We start from the raw sequence: 19,342 nt of genomic DNA, 5'->3' as shown, positions 1-19,342 counted from the left end.
GATGTACTTCTGGCCAATTAGCAATTTTATGCCAATATAAACAATTGGATCAGCTAATTTTTTTGGGCCTGTTTACACTGGGCAATGGTTTGCTGAACAAATATTTATATGAATATTTGTTCCCAATCATCAGTCAGTGTAAAAGAGCCTTAAAGGGGTACTCCAGCCCTAATACATCTCATCCCCTATCCAAAGGGATATAGTATGTAGTACAGTTAATGGGAGTACACTCCCCAGATAATAACCCACTGACTGGAAACTTGAGAAAGTTAATAAAGTATAGGGGTGTCGCTAAAATGTAACATTTATTATTTTCCTTTAAAATCCACCAGTAGAAATTAGTGAAACCCAGGAAAAGATGTGTAGGGAAAAATTAGTATTGAGTCCAATTCTATCCCTTATGGATACACTGGGAAAAAAAAATATGGACTCAACCTATAGTAGTATTAGGGATAAGTATAATTATATAAGTATAAGTCCTCCCTCATGATACGTCTACATCACACTTAGTCTTAGATACAACCAAAGGTATTAACTTATGGTATATCACTTGTTCCATGTTTCCAATGCGTTTCTATCCGTGTGCCAGTAAAAAGGCACAAGGATGTCCTCAGGAGCACCAATAAATTCAGTAGTAGATGTATATAACAAAAAGTATATCATCTATAATGTGATGCACTTGGGCTTAAATTGCCCCAACATGATTTTCAGTTAGTCCACGGAAGTAATCAGCCTCTGTAAAGAAAAACAATCATAATAAATATTTGACCTACCCCACTCCAGCTGACATGACAGGGGTGCTCATATTAGCATACTCACAGATTAAACATGTGGAGACCCAATCAGCGCCGTCTGTGTATAAATCAAGGTGATCCTGCAGTGGCAGGAGAGATGGGAAAGTGTCCCGGTCTCAGCGTGTGGCTTCACTGAGCCACAATGGGACACTTTCCCGTCTCTCCTGCCACTGCAGGATCACCTTGATTTATACACAGACAGCGCTGTTTGGGTCTCTACATGACAATTTTAAACGTATAAATTTCCGTGCATGTAGTTAGGATTTTTTCCAGAAGTACGACAAAATCAAACCGAGATAAGTAGGGTATCATTTTAATCGTATGGACCAACAGAATAATGATAAGGTGTCATTTTACTGAAAAATGTACTGCATAGAAACGGAAGCCCCCAAAATTTACAAAATGGCATTTTTCCTTCAATTTAATCGCACAATGATTTTTTTTTTCGTTTTGCTGTAGATTTTTGGGTAAAATGACTGATGTCACTGCAAAGTAGAATTGGTGTCGAAAAATAAGCCATCATATGGATTTTTAGGTGCAAAATTGAAAGGGTTATGATTTTTAAAAGGTAAGGAGGAAAAAAACGAAAGTGCAAAAACCGAAAACCCCTCAGTCCTTAAGGGGTTAAAAGGGACATTCTGAAGTTTGGATAAAAAGCTTGAAAGGCTGCAGGGCTTTTACACATAAACCATTAGTATAACACTAACCCTACATAATATACATGTATCATTACTTATAATATCACCTCTTTGCCCACTTATGTACTCCTTCTCAATTCAGTAAGAGTAGACATGGCTTCAACAGCAGCTTATATGGGTAGGAAACTTTAACTCCTATCATGGTAACATCTGCTCCAGACAGTCTTCCTTCACTTGTATTGAGCTTTCTGCTAAAGATCAAATCTCTACACTATGGTGCAGTTAATATTTGCTCCCTCACATTTATAGACAAACAGCTCACACTCCTATGACTCCTAATGCTGCAACCGAGCATTTGCAACCAGCAAGTTGAAGCTCAATTACAGGTCAAAATTCAAGGCAACAAGCTATAATCATCATTTTAGGCCAGAAAAAAAAAATTATGGAAAAAGATGTAACTACTATATATTGAGGATTCATCCAATGCATAAGAAAGGTAGAACAGGGAGCACTGACCGAGGTCCTGAGGAAGCGCAATACGGTCTGTTGCCCGAAGTTACCTGTGTGTCCGCTCTCCCGTACTTGGAATAAAGAAACCCCTGCTTCAAGACTTACCGGTCAGTGCACCGTGTTCTACCTTTCTTATGTGTTGAATGATCTATCAAAACATTGTAGCACAATCTACTAGTCTTATATCGGGACTGCATATTAAGAGTAGCATAAATCATCTGTTACGTCTAAGGTGTCCTGCTCTTATACAGAAAGCTGTGCTGAGACCGTCCAAGTCTCTATTGAGAGAGTTTTGTTATATATTGAGGATGTTCACTTTGTATAATATTCTTTCAATGTAGTTTTGAACACATGTATACTACTTTTACATGTATAAATTATATACACAATCCTAAATTAAGCCATGGTGTCAGTGTGAAAACATCTATTGTTATCTCCAATCGCCATTTTTTCCTTTCAGCCACTAAATATATTGGTGGCAGATATCCATACATGCTTCCAGCACTTCACTAACACCTGCTCTTTGCAGGAATAGAAAAACAGAGCTAATTTCTTTCAAAAACAGCTCCTCGTCTGTCTCCAGGTTGGGTGTTGTATTTCAACTTGGCTCCATTAAGTTCAATGGAACTGAGCTGCAGAACCACACCTAATCTTGAGACAGATGGGGAGTGATTTTTGAAAGAAATCAGCTTTGTCTTTCTATTTCTGGATAACCCCTTTAACATTATCATTGTGCTCCGACCAATTCTGGGTCTGTTTGGCTTTTTTTTTTCTTTTTTGTGCCGAACGGACCCAGAATGGGAATGGAGCACGACCGATACAAACGGGTCCCAATGGATCCCACTGACTTAAATAGGGTCTGTCGGGAATCCAATATTTTATCGGATTTAGCAGAGAAATAAAATAGGAAATGCACTATTTTTTCTCCACTAAATTCCTGTCATTCCCACAGACTAGTCAACAGAGATCCATATACCAGAGCACAACAGCAATGCGAACGAGGCATAACTAAGCACATAAATTACCGTATTTTTCGCCGTATAAGACGCACTTTTTCTTCCCCAAAACTGGAGGGAAAAGTCGGTGCGTCTTATACGGCGAATACACCCCTATCGCGGTGGTCTCTGCGGCCATCAACGGCCGGGACCCGCGACTAATACAGGACATCACCGATTGCGGTGATGCTCTGTATTAACCCTTCAGACGCGGCGATCAAAGCTGACCGCCGCGTCTGGAGGGAAAGTGACACTAACCCAGCTGTTCAGTCGGGCTGTTCGGGACCGCCGCGATTTCACCGCGGCAGTCCCGAACAGCCGGACTGAATAGAAGGGTTAGTGCTTACAGGATACCGGGAGGGACCTTACCTGCCTCATTGGTGTCTTCTCCGTTCAGGGATCCCCTGTATGGCCGGCGCTCTCCTTCCTCGTCATCACGTCGTCGCATACGTGCGTCGGCTTGCGTAACGACGTGATGGGGGCGACGGAGAGAGAGGATACCCGGCCGGCAGCAGAGACGTTCCGGAGCGACGGGGACACGGCGACAGCGATGGAGCGACATCCAGGGCAGCGGTGACGGGTCCGGAGGGGCGGGGACACATGAGTATTACCTCCTATGCAGTGGTCTTCAATCTGCGGACCTCCAGATGTTGCAAAACTACAACTCCCAGCATGCCCGGACAGCCAACGGCCCATGACGAAGCCCATACGCGAAACGTGTGTTGGGGTGTTGGCGCTTGGTGTTCCTGGCTTGTGGGTACATGACAGGTAGTTTCTTTAGGTATTTTTAATCTCCAATTTTTGGGTTTCCATTTTGTCTATAATACTGTATTGCTGCTCCCTATCTCACATTTATGTATGTTAGATGTTATATCAACATTGTACTATACTAGAAGTTTGCAGCTGTGTCAGTTTTATATTGTATATGCTCTCCATTGTATACCTACATTACCCATACCAGATTCACTGGCAGTTGTTGTCTCCTGCCTAAGGTTATCCTCTGCCTTTTTAATCATTTTAATTGTTTGTCTTATTTTGTCTAATAAAGATTGTCATACCTTTTGAAATATTATTAGTATTGTGGGTCTCTTTGTTTTTTGGCTATATAGAGTTGTAGTTTTGCAACATCTGGAGGTCCGCAGGTTGAAGACGACTATTGGGTTCAACATCTTTATTTTTTTAGATTTTGCACCTATAAATTGGGTGCGTCTTATACGCCGGTGCGTCCTATAGGGCGAAAAATATGGTACTAAGGGGAAGATTAGCGTCCCTGAATCAGTACTACATTGAAAATATAAAACTTTGTATAATATCCCATAGAGGGGAAAGAGTCATTTTTATAACCTTCGAGCAGTCATTAGTTCTCCTTTTCCTGCTTGTAATAGTTCAGAACACACTAAGTTCCCCCCAAAATAGCGTAAAATAGTTAACAGAACACCCTCTATGTTCACATGGGCAAAAACTGCTCTGAAAAAAACCCTCAAAATACCAATGGAATTTGCTGCATGGTTTTTGGTGCTGCAGCAGGTGTATTTTTTCCAAGCTCCCACTGATTTCAATGTAAGCTTCCAAGCTAACTTGCTCTAAAAACGACATGTTATTACATTTTTTCAGTGTTGTTTTTTGAAAATACCCTAAAAGAGAGCACTAAAAGGGCAGATGATTGGCTCAGAGCACATAGCAGAGCTATTACACAAGGAAGAGCCCACCCACTACTATTGCAAAACCAAGTTATCAAGGTGGACTTGATATCACTACAGGAGACAGTAAATATTATTAGAAATAGGTTTGAATAATTTGCAATATTTCACAATTTTTGTTCACTGGAACAAAAAAAAAAAAAAAACTAAACAAGAAACAAAAGCATACATTTGGGGAGATTTATCAAAACCTGTGCAGAGGAAAAGTTGCCCATAGGAACCAATCAGATCGCTTCTTTCATTTTTAACAAGGCCTCTGCAAAATGAAAGAAGCGATCTGATTGGTTGCTATGGGCAACTGGGCAACTTTTCCTTTGCACAGGTTTTGATAAATCTCCCCATTGTGTTTATCACCATATTAATAAACTCAAATAAATTTATGTTCTGTTCTCCAGCCCTTGAAAGCATTAATGTTTCCACATCCCTGCTGGAGCTCTCTGCTTGCCATCACTAAAACACCTTTTCTGCTATTTTTTTAAAGTCTGTTGAGCCTAAATGCCAGCTCTTAGTTTTTACTGAAATATTTGACTTGCAGGAACCCCAGCACAATTCTTTCTAATAAGGTACAAACAACAAATGTAACCTAATTACAGTGGGAGAACGGCTGCAGATTAATGTATTCTTCACAACATAAATCTATGGGAGAAACTCTCCTTCCGTAGTCTATTAAATGTAAATATAAAGTTTAATATATACATTACACAGACTGCAGCTAGTAAAAGCCCAGGCGTATGTTTTCTACAGTTTATGTACCAACACGGTCAGACTAGAGGTGTAAAATTCCATCACCTTGTGTCCCTAAAATGTTTTGTTAACATCTTTAAAGCCCAACTTAAAGGGGTACTCCGGTGAAAACCTTTTTTCTTTTAAATCAACTGGTGGCAGAAAGTTAAACATATTTGTAAATTACTTCTATTAAAAAATCTTAAGCCTTCCTGTACTTATTAGCTGCTGAATACTACAGAGGAAATTCTTTTCTTTTTGGAATGCTCTCTGATGACATCACGAGCACAGTTCTCTCTGCTGACAATATTATAATAAAAATAATAACACTTTATTTATTGTTGTCCTTAGTGGGATTTGAACCCAAGTCCCCAGCACTGCAAGGCAGCAGTGCTAACCACTGAGCCACCATGCTGCCTTTAGCAAACTATGCATGGTTGCTAAAATGGACAGAGATGTCAGCAGAGAGCACTGTGCTCGTGATGTCATCAGTGTTCCAAAAAGAAAGGAATTTCCTCTGTAGCATTCAGCAGCTAATAAGTACTGGAAGGATTAAGATTTTTTAATAGAAGTAATTTACAAATATGTTTAACTTTCTGCCACCAGTTGATTTAAAAGAAAAAAGGTTTTCACCGGAGTACCCCTTTAACTGGATGTTTCCTTTGGATTTAAATGGGTATTCCCATCTCCAACATTTATAGAATATCCATAGGCAATGCCACGAATATCTGATAGATGAGTTAACCAGGCCCCTTGCGTGTGTAAATATCCGAACTATTAAAATATAATGTTAATGATACCGTACAGTGAACAGCGTGAATGTAAAAAAAAAAAAAAATAAAAGGCCAAAATTGCTGCTTTTTTTTTTATAACATTTTATTCTTCAAAAAATTGACAAAAAATGTATTCAAAGTTTTATATATGCAAATATGGTATCAATAAAAAGTACAGATCAAGGCGCAAAAAATTAGCCCTCATACCGTCCGCTTATACGGAAAAATGAAAAAGTTATAGGTCTTCAAACAGAGGGATTTTAAACGTACTAATTTTGTTAAAAAGTTTGCTTTTATTTTTAAGTGCAACAGCAATAGAAAAGTATGTAATCATGGGTATGACCCAGAGAATGAAGAACATGTAATTTTTACCGTAAATTGTACAGCGTGAAAACAATCCTAAATTTGCTAAATTGCAGTTTTCTTTTTAATTTCCCCACACAAATAGTATATTTTGGGTTGCGCAATACATTTTATGGTAAAGTGAGTGAATGCATTACAAAGGACAACTGGTTTCGCAAAAAAAACAAGCCCTCATACTAGTCTGTGGATGAAAATATAAAAGCGTTATGATTTTTTGAAGGTGAGGAGGAAGAAGCAAAAACGTAAAAATAAAATTGTCTGAGTCCTTAAGGCCAAAATGGGCTGCGTCCTTAAGGGGTTATCAAGGAATAGAAAACAGGAGCTGCTTTCTTTCAAAAAACGCTCCCCGTCTGTCTCCAGGTTGGATGTGATTCTGCAGCTCAGTTCCATTGAACTGAATGAAGCCAATTTGTAAAACCACACCCAAGCTGGGGACAGACAGGGAGCTGTTTTGGAAAGAAATTAGCTGTGTTTTTCTATTCCTGGATATAACCCTTTTAAATATTATTTTATTTACAGTTTATTTATGTTCAGGCCAAAACTAATTCTACTTGTGTATTTAGAGCTACCAAACGCTTGTACTGTACTTTATCTACTCTTATTTTGTTGGCTATCTATGCTCCCATAACAGTGGTGATCTACTTAGTGTCAGATCTGGAAGTGGACAGTGTGTTACTGCCATAATAAATTACATTAGGAAAGTTTTTTTAAATTAATTGTAAAGGAAATTTGTTCAAAACATGAAAACAATTCAGAATACTACGGTAAATATAATTTTTTCTTATAATCATATTTCTAGTTCTCCACAACTTGTTAAACAGCCTAAAAATATATCCAGTAAAGTCTAACATCTGCTGTGACAAATTAGATATATAAAAGAAAGTCATCTTAACATGTTGTAAATGATTCAGCTTATTAAAAGGATTCTACTTCTAAAAATGCATATTGTATGGAGGATAAATGTATTATCTTTACTGTGCTTAAAGCTAAAAATAATCAGAATTAGTCCAACCCAAACTAAACTATCCGCTGTTTCTCAACATTTCATAACTTAAGTGGCCTCTGCATTCCTGAATATTGTGTTAAAACAATTCATGACAGATATCTGAACTATGTCCAGCCATAAGGACTCACTCACCAGTGATGAATGGCTGAAGTTCTGGACAGACTGGTGAACTCTGTTGCGTGACATGAAAGCTGCATGTCATTTTTCCAGGAAAGCTGTGCATCAAATTAAGAATGTTTTTCTGCAAGAGAAAAAAAAAGAAGCATAAATAAAGAAATTCATTGCTTATGGCATGAAACCACAGAGAAAAATATATAGTGGTCCTTGGAGAACAAATGAGCGCTATTTTTAGGTAATGGATTCCTCTAAAATGGCTGCATATGTCTTCTGCTAGAACCAATGTACACACTGGATGGTCGAATTTTCAAGAAAAAGGAATTACTGGTATCCTTGCTAATACTAGCATGCACCTATGCTAACAAGAAAGATTTTAACAATAACACTATGTAAAGGAATTTAAAAAGGATATTACAGTTTCAGTAAATAAAGTATATTCTTTGTGTAATCAAAAGAACAAATCTCTACTAGTTTTTGGTAAATATTTCAGATTTTAAAGATCTATTACAGTCATTCAATAGGAAGTTTTAATGTTTACATTGAGCACGTCCAAGGCATGTGATGCACCAACAGGTAAAAGACTTATCACAGTACAGATAGAGGTGAGACCTTTAAATGGCCACTGTCAGATACAAAAACTTTTGATATGTTGTAAAGCATGTATAACCAATAGGTTTTGCTATTGCTTTCATTAGAAAATGTTCAGTATTTCATACTGAAAAAGCCAGTCAAACAACTGACCCCCCCCCCCCTGCCTGCTTGGACACCTACTAGCCCTGCTGTGCCCATGCATCATCACTTATGTCATGGACACACTTCCTTGATTGACAGCTGTGAGTGCAGGACTCACAGCTAGAGGAAAAATCCTCCCACTGTCAGCTTGTGTCCGGCTACTGTCAGTGAGGACAAGCTGGAAGTTGTAGTTTTGCTAATGCTAGGGGAGATGTGAGCAGACAGCATACTGAGGGAGGGGGCGGAGACCTGCACAGTGAGGCCACGCCCCTCCCTTTGAGAGGAATTCAGACTGGTGAGCTATATTAAAAAGTGTAAAGCTGCTAAACAAATAAAAATGATGTACATGGTCAGGATTAGGCACTGAGTGATATAAAAAAAAATGTTTTTTTTGTTGGATCTGACGGGTACACTTTAAGGAACTTCCAGATGTTGCAAAACTACAACTCCCAGTATGCCCTTACTATCCAGGCATGCTGGGAGTTGCAGTTCTGCAACATCTGAAGGGCCAGATGTTACAGAACTACAACTCCCAGCATGCCTGGACAGTAAGGGCATGCTGAGGATGTGTAGTTTTGCAACATCTGGAAGGGCACAGTGGTCTCCAAACTGTGGACCTCCAGATGTTGCAAAACTGCAACTCCCAGCATGCCCAGATGCCAAGGGCTGTCTGGGCATGCTGGGAGTTGTAGTATACAGGGTCCCAATACAGCAATGCATATCGCTTTACGGCGACGTGCATTGCTGTAAAGGGCCCGACCGCGGCTGAAGATCCACTCACCTGTCGCCGCCGTCTTCATCACCAGGATCCGGGTCTTCAGGGACGAGGTAAGTACCGGGCCGGTCCCCAGCACTCCCCTGTCCCCCGCCGCGTCCTCCGGTCTTCCTCCCGTCCTCTCCGGACTTCCAGGGGCCGGGCAGGGCGGGAGGAAGTAACCGCCCCCCCCCCTTGCGATTGGTCGGTTAACTAACCAACGGATCGCAGGGAATAGGAGGAGGTGGCAGGCTTGCCACCTCGCTCCTATACTTTAGCATGGTCCTGGCTGTCTGTGACAGCCGGGATCATGCAAAATTAGTGGGCGGTCGGGTCCCAGAGACCCGATCAGCCCGGTATCGCCGCAGATCGCAAGGGCGATTTCCCTTGCGATTTGCGGCGATCGCCGACATGGGGGGCCTACATGGCCCCCCTCGGCATTTGCCCTGGATGCCTGCTGAAGCATTTCATTGTGGCTTGCAAGCCGGATTGACACATTCACCAGGAGATGCAGAGCGGAGCTTCTGAAGTAAGGTACTGGAAGTCCTATATATCGTATATCCCGGCGTATAAGACGACTTTTTAACCCCGAATTTTCTTCTGAAAAGTCGGGGGTTGTCTTGTACGCCGGGTATTGAGTTCCGGGATAGGAAAACTTCTGATTATCTGCCCAGGCCGGCTTCCGTGTGTGGCTGCAGGTGGGGGCCAGCCAAACAAGTAAAAACTAATACTGTATACTAAAAACCAGGGGGCCTCCAGCTGTTGTGAAACTACAACTCCCAGCACGGCAAAGGCTGTCCGGGCATGCTGGTAGTTGTAGTTTCACAACAGCTGGAGGCCCCCTGGTTTTTAGTATACAGTATTAGTTTTTACCTGCTCTGGCTGGCCCCCTGCCTGAAGCCACACAAGGGAGCCGGCCAAGGCAGATCATCATAGGTATTTCTATCCCGGACATCCCTGTGTCCATAAAAATCTTTTCGGGACATAAGGATGTCCGCCGGTCACTTATCATTCCCCGGCGTCCTCCTGCGACCCTCCTTTGGTCCTCCGTCTCTATGGTTGTACGCACGGGACTTCCTGTGCGTACAAACATAGAGGCAGAGGAGCGCAGGACCAGGAGGACCGCAGGAGGACGCGCGCCGACCGGTGCCTGGTGAGTGACCGGCCGTGCTCTTAAGTGATCCGGTCACCGTTCCCGGCACCTACTTCTATGGTCCATAGGCCATAGCAGTAGATGGTGACCCGGGCCGGAGGAGCGGTGATCAGAATACTGTGGGGGCAGTACAGACATACAGCCTCCAGCCATACACTGTATATGGCTGGAAGCTGTATGTCTGTTGGGGGGAGCTGCCAATCTAATGTGGGGGAACTGCCTACAAATGTGGGGGGAGCTGCCTACTATTGTGGGGGAACTGGTGACCTAATGTGGGGGGAGCTGCCTACAAATGTGGGGGGAGCTGCCTACAAATTTGGGGGGAGCTGCCTACAAATGTGGGGGGAGCTGCCTACAAATGTGGGGGAAAAGCTGACCTAATGTGGGGAAATGCTGACCTAATGTGGGGGAATTGCCTACTAATGTGCGGGAGCTGCCTACTAATGTGGGGGAGCTGCCTACTAATGTGGGGTAACTCCCGACCTAATGTGGGGGAGCTGCCTACTATTGTGGGGGAACTGCCGACCTAATGTGGGGGAGCTGCCGACCTAATGTGGGGGAGCTGCCGACCTAATGTGGGGGAGCTGCTGACCTAATGTGGGGTAACTCCCGACCTAATGTGGGGGAGCTGCCTATTATTGTGGGGGAACTGCCGACCTAATGTGGGGGAGCTGCCGACCTAATGTGGGGGAGCTGGCGACCTAATGTGGGGGAGCTGGCGACCTAATGTGGGGGAGCTGGCGACCTAATGTGGGGAACTGCTAACTTAATGTGGGGGGAACTATACTTCCTACCTATTTTGGGGGAACATGCTGAATACCTAATGTGGGGGGAAATACAAGGTACCGTACATCGCGGTAGGAGGGGTAGTCTTATATGGCGAGTATATGCCAAACTCTATATTTTAACTGTAAAAGTTGGGGGTCGTCTTATACGCCCAGTCGTCTTATACGCCGGCATATACGGTACTTGCAAGGGACTTGAAACAAAAACCCATCTTTTATGTAAGGCTTTAGTTAAGGGTTAATTTAACTATCATATCTTTTTATTTGACATATAAGTAATCTGTGTACCAGGTATTATTGAATTATCTCCAGCCATACGGAAAATAAGTGGGAACATACATTTCCCATTGATTTGCATGGGACTTTAAACAAAAACCCCAACCCTCACAAATGGAGGTAGTTAAGGGTTAAATTAACTATCCTATATTTCAAGTGGACATATAAGTTATCGAAATATCTCCAGCCATTTGGAAGTTATGCAGTAACATATATTTCCCATAGACTTGTATGGAACTTTAAACAAAAACCCCGACCCTGGCAAATAATGGTGAGTAAGGGTTAAATCACCTATCCTATGTTTGTTGTTGACATATAAGTAACATGTGTGCCAAGTTTCATGTTAATCTCTTCAGCCGTTTGGACGTGATACTGGAACATACACACATACATACATTGGGGGAGATTTATCAAAGCTGTCTATGTCCCGCATCAATATAGACCAAACTACAGAGCGTTAGGCTGGTCTATTGTGCGCCAAATTTATCAAAAGTCACACGGCTCTTGATAAATTCTGCGCACGGACTTCGTGATCTATGTTTTAGACTATTTTTTAAACCTGTTTCAGTATGGTCTGACATTTCAGTGCACTTTCAGCCGATGCGACTTGTCGCTGAAAAGTCGCTTTTGGTAAATTCAGCACCAATGCATTTTTCCGTCTAAAATAGACTAGAATGCATCATGTTCTAAAAATCCTCTAAAGCAAAAGTTGCAAAAAAGTCGCACATATTTAGACTGTGTGACAAATTCAGATGGGAAAAAACAGTCTAAATCCTTTGATAAATCTCCCAAATTGAGTTTTATATATATATATATATATATATATATATATATATATATATATATATATATATATATATATAGAGAGAGATTTTAATCCCCAATGTGATTCAAAACCGAAATTATCAGAAGAATTGGCCACAGGGCGATTCCTTTGAGAAACTAAACAAACAGGAGACCAAGAGAAGGAAAAACAAAAGCTTTAAAACACAAGAGCACAGCCGGAATGTGGGAAGAGGGTTCACTCTGAAAAAAATGTAAATTCTCTATTTGCAAAGCACCACCATATTCTGTTGTACAGTACGGGTGAATGTATTTACGCGTTGGTTTTTACTGCGGACCGGTTGTGTCCAATGTAATGTGGTTGGCAAAAATGGCTAAATTTAAGCACACTGCACATAATTTACCTTCCTGAGTACTATTTGTAAAGGAAACATTTGCATTTTGAAAGCATTAATGCTGTTGATTTCCTCTCGCGTGCAGCTGTGAAGGTGGCAGAGGCGAAAACATTTCCACTGAAATTGAATGTAGGCAACAAATGAGCTGCAGAAAACAGTTTGTAGGCTTTTGTTCACACCATTTATTCCAGGCATAGCTTCTCCCTATCCCACTGGGCAGTACTTACACTCACAATAAAGCAAGCAGCCAGGCTGAGCTTTAGTCGATAATAAACACTAGCAGGCCATTGTTTACTGAATCAAATGCACTGTTCTAAATATGGGAAGTAAATGGCTGACTTGGAAATGATGTAGCATGTGAATTCACGTTCTATTTCAGTTATTTTAAGTTATTCTTGCAGCCTTCAACATCACGAAAGAGAACAAGAAGGCAGAAATAACTGTGGTTACTGTGAATTTTTCACCCATAGTTATGGACGCCAAATCCACACCAGGTAATGGCTGAATTTGTTCAATATTTGCACTAAAATCAGCACAAAGAGCTTAGGCTGGGTTCACACTACGGTTTGTCATTACGGTTCCCGTATACGGCTGGGAGGAGGGGTGGGCGGGGCTTAATTGCGGCGCCCGCACTCAGCCGTATTCGGGAACCGTAGTTAATATATGTCTATGAGCCGACCGGAGTGAACCGCAGCCTCCGGTCGGCTGCTTTTTCGGCCGTATGCGGTTTCCCGACCGCAGGCAAAAACGTGGTCGACCCACCCCTCCTCCCAGCCGTATACGGGAACCGTAATTACAAACCGTAGTGTGAACCCAGCCTTAGCTGAATGGCTTCATAAATAAAACTTCATGCACCAAAAATCTTCTGCAATTTACAACTTACATGACATGTTCAGTGCATCTCTTCACCTTGTTTGTTAAAGGGATGGGGTTTACCAAGAAGAAGGTGTTGGTAAAAAGGGAAGGGCTGAAACATGCAAACTTTTGATGTACATTTTTGGCATAAAACGCAATTAATAGACAGTGCAAACTACTACAGTGACCCCTCGACCTACGATGGCCTCGACATACGATAATTTCAACATGCGATGGCCTCTCAGAGGCCATCGCGTGTTGAAGGCAGCATCAACATACAATGCTTTTGTATGTCGGGGCCATCGCATAAACGGCTATCCGGCAGCGCAGACTGCTTCAGCTGCCACCGGATAGCCATTTATGGTTCCTCGTGTGGTCCGCTGACGATCACTTACCTGTCCTCGGGGCTCCGGCGTGTCCTCTTCAGGATCATCTTCATCGTCGGTGCTCTCCATCGTCGTCATCACGTCGCTGTGCACGCCGTCCCGTCATCCAATAGGAGCGGCGTGTGTAGTGACGTGATGGCGGCGACGGAGAGCGCGGATGCTGAGGAAGCAGAGGCCTTGCCGGAGCGTCGGGACACCTCGGGGACGTGGCGACAGTGATGGATGGCGACATCTCGGGCAGCGGTGATGGTCCAGAGCGGCGGGGACAGGTGAGTACAACTTCGTCTAACAGTGGTCTACAACCTGCGGACCTCCAGATGTTGCAAAACTACAACACCCAGCATGCTGTCCGGGCATGCTGGGTGTTGTAGTTTTGTAACATCTGGAGGTCCGCAGGTTGTAGAGCACTGTCCTATACTTTACATTGCACGGATCCCTCAACATGCGATGGTTTCAACAAACGATGGTCCCTTTGGAACGGATTACCATCGTATGTTGAGAGACCACTGTACATAATTTTTATTTATTCCAGCCCTCCAAGTGCTTTACTTTTGGAATACACTTGTAATATACTCACATTTTATTGAATATAATGGAAAACACATGCCCTAGTTTTTATTGCTGCTGATTTGATGTTATGAAAAATTGATGTCAGTTCTTTGGTATGTATTCCATGCATATAATATTGGCAGTATTCCATTTAACCCTTTAAGGATACACACAGCCAATTTTATTTTTGTGTTTTTGTTTTTTCCTCCACGCCTTCTAAAAATCATAACTCTTATATTTCCATATACAGACCCATGTAAGGGCTTGTTTTTTTTGTGTGACCAATTGTACTTTTATCATTCACCATTTTGTGAGGAAATTGAAAAGAAAAATGAAATTTTGCAGATTTTGGATGGTTTCATTTTCACACTGTACACTTTATGGTAAAAATGACAATGACAATATGAAAAAAATTATACCCAGGTTTACTTACTTTTCTATTATTGTACTGCATTTAAAACTCTAACTTTTTTCACAAAATAAGTATGTAAAAAATTGGCCTATTTTGACCTCCTATAAATTTCCCATTTTTCCATATACAGGGCTGTATGACGGCTCATTTTTGGTGCCGTAATCTATATTTTTTGTACCACTTTTGTCCCCTTCCCGCGGGATGCAGGGCTTCGGACCCCCCGCTATGTGAAATTTATCCCCTAGGGGATAAGTTTTTCAGGACTGGACTACTACTTTAGCTTTTAAAATGCGAGTGAATATCAAGTGATGGGTGGGATTATACATTCAGGGGGTGTGAATGTTGTACATTAAGGGGCGTCTTTGCCTAATACACACCCCCTGACTGTATAATCCCGACTATCATCTGATGGTTACTCCCATTATTAAGATTAAGATCATGCTCAGCTGACTGATTGCTATATATCTCGGAACAGGAGGGCGTATCAAGAAACTGTAAAAAGGTGTGTGATCAGGGCGTCCTAAGCTATTTTATAATAATACAACCTCATATTTTTGTGTTGGCCACAGGTCCCCTTCAAGCAGTATTTCAGGCATTAATACTTTCATTTCAATAACTAAATCCTATCATATATATGTTCCTATAAACACACATCCAACATTATGTCCCACAAACTGTAATGTAAAAGTCCTATTCCTTACAAAGTCTGATCCGATAACAGATGGAGGGCCAGATATCCAGCATTAGAAATGTTTGTCTTCCTATTTCTTTGGCTTTATATGGTACAACACAGAGGCATATTAATTCATGCATTGGGCAGAGATCTATATAACTGCTGTCTATGTTGCTTTTTTTGTTGCTCCGCATTGGCAAAAAGTGAATTTTTTAAAATAAAAAAAAAATGAGAAAAGCATTTCTAATTATTCTGAAACTTGCAAGGTTACATATTATGTGCCAATTTATACAGCAAAGTAACATTGGCCCATTATTTTTTTAATGTACATAAAGAGAAATTGATTAAACTTATAACTTTCTGTATATGAATAAAAAAAATATGAAGTTTTACATGCAACATAATGGCTTAGAGGTTACCTTTTGTGGTGTCACGCTTTTCTGTTGCAGCTATAATTTCTTAATCTCATATAACCGCTTTAGGTGGCCACACACACAGTAGAATGGAGAAGGTAGATGGTTAAACAGCCATTGAATGATGTGCTAGAAACATTGGTCTGGATGTACTAGTGTCCACACTAAAAAAATTTTTTTCCTGGCAGGCTGTGCGTCGCATGGACTTTCCAATGTATTTACTAATCCCGTGTGCCATTTATGCACCACTATTCCAACTTTTTTTTTTTCACTTGCCAAAAAGCGGCATGTTGTTACTTTATGTGGCTTTTCCAGTCAGATTCATTAAACAAAATACTAGACTGCATTGCATAAATCCTACTCACAGTACACCACTTTGAAAACGGTATAAACCAGATCTAGATAAGCAGCATGTTAGCAAAAATCATACATGCAGCACCAAAATTACCATAGCTCACGTGCCACAACTGTAAATACACTACCATTGAATAAAAGAGACACTTAAAAAGGAGATATCTCATCTACAATTTTTTTTTAGTATAATGGCCGGGCTGCCCGCAAATAAAACAATACAGAGGACTCACCAGCCACCGCCCCCTCAGCAGCGATCGGCTGAACGGCAGTATGATGCATTGAGGCCAGGCGACCAATGCTGTGCCTCAATGCATCTTACTGCCGCCCAGCCTATCACTAGCCGAGGTGGGACATTGATGCAGCTGGGGATTTGCTGACAGGCATTGTGATGGGCTGACAACAGCCGGATCAGGAAGAAAATGGCAGTGGAGGAGCGGATTGAGATGCTGGGACAGCAGGGGTGTCATTAATTTATTTGCAGGCAGTCCGGGCATTATACTAAAAAAAATTGTACATAAGATTCCTTCTTAAAGCTAAGCCTATTAGACTACGATAGTCATTTTGGGCCATTGTTTCACAGAAAGATTGTCCATGGAAGAAAGGTTTTTCTTCCTTTACCAGTGCTCTACCAACACAAGATGCAGTGTTGTACATGTGCTCAAGATTTAAGAAAGACTTGAGCTCGACAATATTCACATGTGTAAGCAATTACAATGGGAACGATATGAGGGAGGTATGTCTAACCATCTGCCTGATTAAGTCTGCAAGACATAGAACTTAAGAGTTGACCCTGGACAAGTTCAGAAGCATCAGCTTGCCATTCTTGTGTTTAACAAAAAAAAAATCAATAATTTATCAAAAGAAATGACAATTATAGACGTTCTTAATGGATCAAAAACATATGAAACATCTGTTACCTGGGTGGCTTACATGCCAATTTAACATGCTGTGGGGTATGCTGCTATTTAGCTGTGACATTTTTTGGGATAGGTGTGAGTAGATTTTTATTATTAATTTGTTGCACTTCTTGGTAGGGAAAAGTAGGAGTAAACATGAATGAAGCACTGTTGCACTTTGCTTTGTCAAGGTACACAACTATTTTTTCTTAGTTACTTTTTGTACTAGCACTATATATAATAAGGAGTAGTGGCTTTCATGCTAAATGCTAGGTACAGGATTTTTTTAGGATCACTTAATGACTTCAAGAGGGAAGAAAGATATCATTGGGTAGCACGTGATGTAGTGGGGCGCTATTCAACTATATCCTATGATGTAGTGGAGCACTACTCAACTATCCCTCTATTCAACTATCCCCTAAGATGTAGTGGAGCACTACTCAACTATCCCTCTATTCAACTATCCCCTAAGATGTAGTGGGCTCTACTCAACTATCCCTCTATTCAACTATCCCCTATGATGTAGTGGGGCTCTACTCAACTATCCCCTATGATGTAGTGGGGCTCTACTCAACTATTCCTCTATTCAACTATCCCCTATGATGTAGTGGGGCTCTACTCAACTATCCCCTATGATGTAGTGGGGCTCTACCCAACTATTCCTCTATTCAACTATCCCCTATGATGTAGTGGGGCTCTACCCAACTATTCCTCTATTCAACTATCCCCTATGATGTAGTGGGGCTCTACTCAACTATCCCCTATGATGTAGTGGGGCTCTACCCAACTATTCCTCTATTCAACTATCCCCTATGATGTAGTGGGGCTCTACTCAACTATCCCCTATGATTAAGTCTTAGTCTTTATCCTTTCAAGAGACTCATCGTTTTCCCGTTTTTGCATTTTCATTTTTTCCTTATCACCTTCTAAAAATCATAACGCTTTAAATTTTGCACATAAAATTCCATATGATGGCAAATTTTTTGCGCCACCAATTCTACTTTGCAGTGACATTAGTCATTTTACCTAAAAATCCTCGGCGAAACAGAAAAAAAGTTCATTGTGCGACAGAATTGAAGAAAAAATTTCATTTTGTAAATTTTGGGGGCTTCTGTTTCTACACAGTGCATTTTTCGGTAAAAATGATACCTTATCTTTATTCTGTAGGTCCATATGGTTAAAATGATACCCTACTTATATAGATATGATTTTGTCATACTTCTGAAAAAAATCATAACTACATGCAGGAAAATGTATGCGTTTAAAATGGTCATTTTGTGACACCTATAATTTTTTTATTTTTCCATGTACTGGCTGGCATGAGGGCTTATTTTTTGCGCCATGTTCTGAAGTTTTTATCGGTACCATTTTTGCATTGATCAGACTTTTTGATCGCTTTTTATAAAAAATTTTATGATATAAAAAGTGACCAAAAATACGCTATTTTGGATTTTGGAATTTTTTTGCGCATACGCCATTAACCGTGCGGTTTAAGTAACTATATATTTTTATAGTTCGGACATTTACGCATGCGGCGATACCACATATCTTTATTTTTATTTACACAGGTTTTTTTTATGGGAAAAGGGGGGTGATTCAATCTTTTATTAGGGAAGGGGTTAAATGACTTATATTAACTTTTTTTTTTTACTTTTTTTTTTGCAGTGTTATAGCTCCCATAGGGGGCTATAACACTGCACACACTGATCTTTTACCCTGATCCCTGCAAATTCATAGCTTTGCATGGATCAGTGTAATAGGGGGTTGATTGCTCAAGCCTGTAGCTCAGGCTTGGAGCAATCAAACACCGATCGGACACGACGGAGCAAGGTAAGGGGGCCTCCGCTCACGTTCTAGCTGATCGGGACATCGCGATTTTATTGCGATAGTCCCGATCAGCCTGACTGAGCTGCCGGGAAGCTTTTACTTTCATTTTCGACACGGCGTGACTACATTTTAAACACCGGGACAGGGCGCAGGGCGTACAGGTACCTGCGTCCTTAAGAGGTTGCAAAAGAGTGTACTACAGTAGCAAAGAGAGGGAGAAGTCTGGGAAACATCTTGCCCCCTAGTTTATTATAGCATAATGTGGAACATAATAAAAAGACCTGACTATTGCAAACAGATTTTTTTGGCTGCAGAGGTGTGAGATGTACTGTTTGTAAACGGAATAAAAAACTCTTAAAAAGTACCTGTCACCAAATAAACTGTTCTCAACTACCTCAGGCTATGTTCACTAGCTACTCCTACCACCCCTTCTGCCCTTAAAAACTATTTCAGAGTTTTAAAAAGCTGTGTAACACACCT

The 19,342-nt window shown here is 41.2% G+C and overlaps 1 protein-coding gene across 2 annotated transcripts in view; it reads right to left on the bottom strand.

The window, feature by feature from the left end:
- The window catches only part of OXNAD1 (oxidoreductase NAD binding domain containing 1), a 149,007-nt gene that overhangs the window by 6,014 nt on the left and 123,651 nt on the right, over positions 1 to 19,342 (bottom strand). For both annotated transcript variants that reach the window (XM_056519921.1, XM_056519920.1), the window contains exon 8: positions 7,635 to 7,743. In XM_056519921.1, coding sequence (XP_056375896.1) covers positions 7,635 to 7,743 — 109 coding nt within the window. The remainder of the gene's footprint in view (positions 1 to 7,634; positions 7,744 to 19,342) is intronic.

The sequence above is a fragment of the Hyla sarda genome, chromosome 5 (assembly GCF_029499605.1).
Source record: "Hyla sarda isolate aHylSar1 chromosome 5, aHylSar1.hap1, whole genome shotgun sequence".
NCBI classification, from domain to species: domain Eukaryota; kingdom Metazoa; phylum Chordata; class Amphibia; order Anura; family Hylidae; genus Hyla; species Hyla sarda.
Note: the sequence above shows the minus strand (reverse complement) of the source record. Positions and strands in the feature narration are given on the sequence as shown.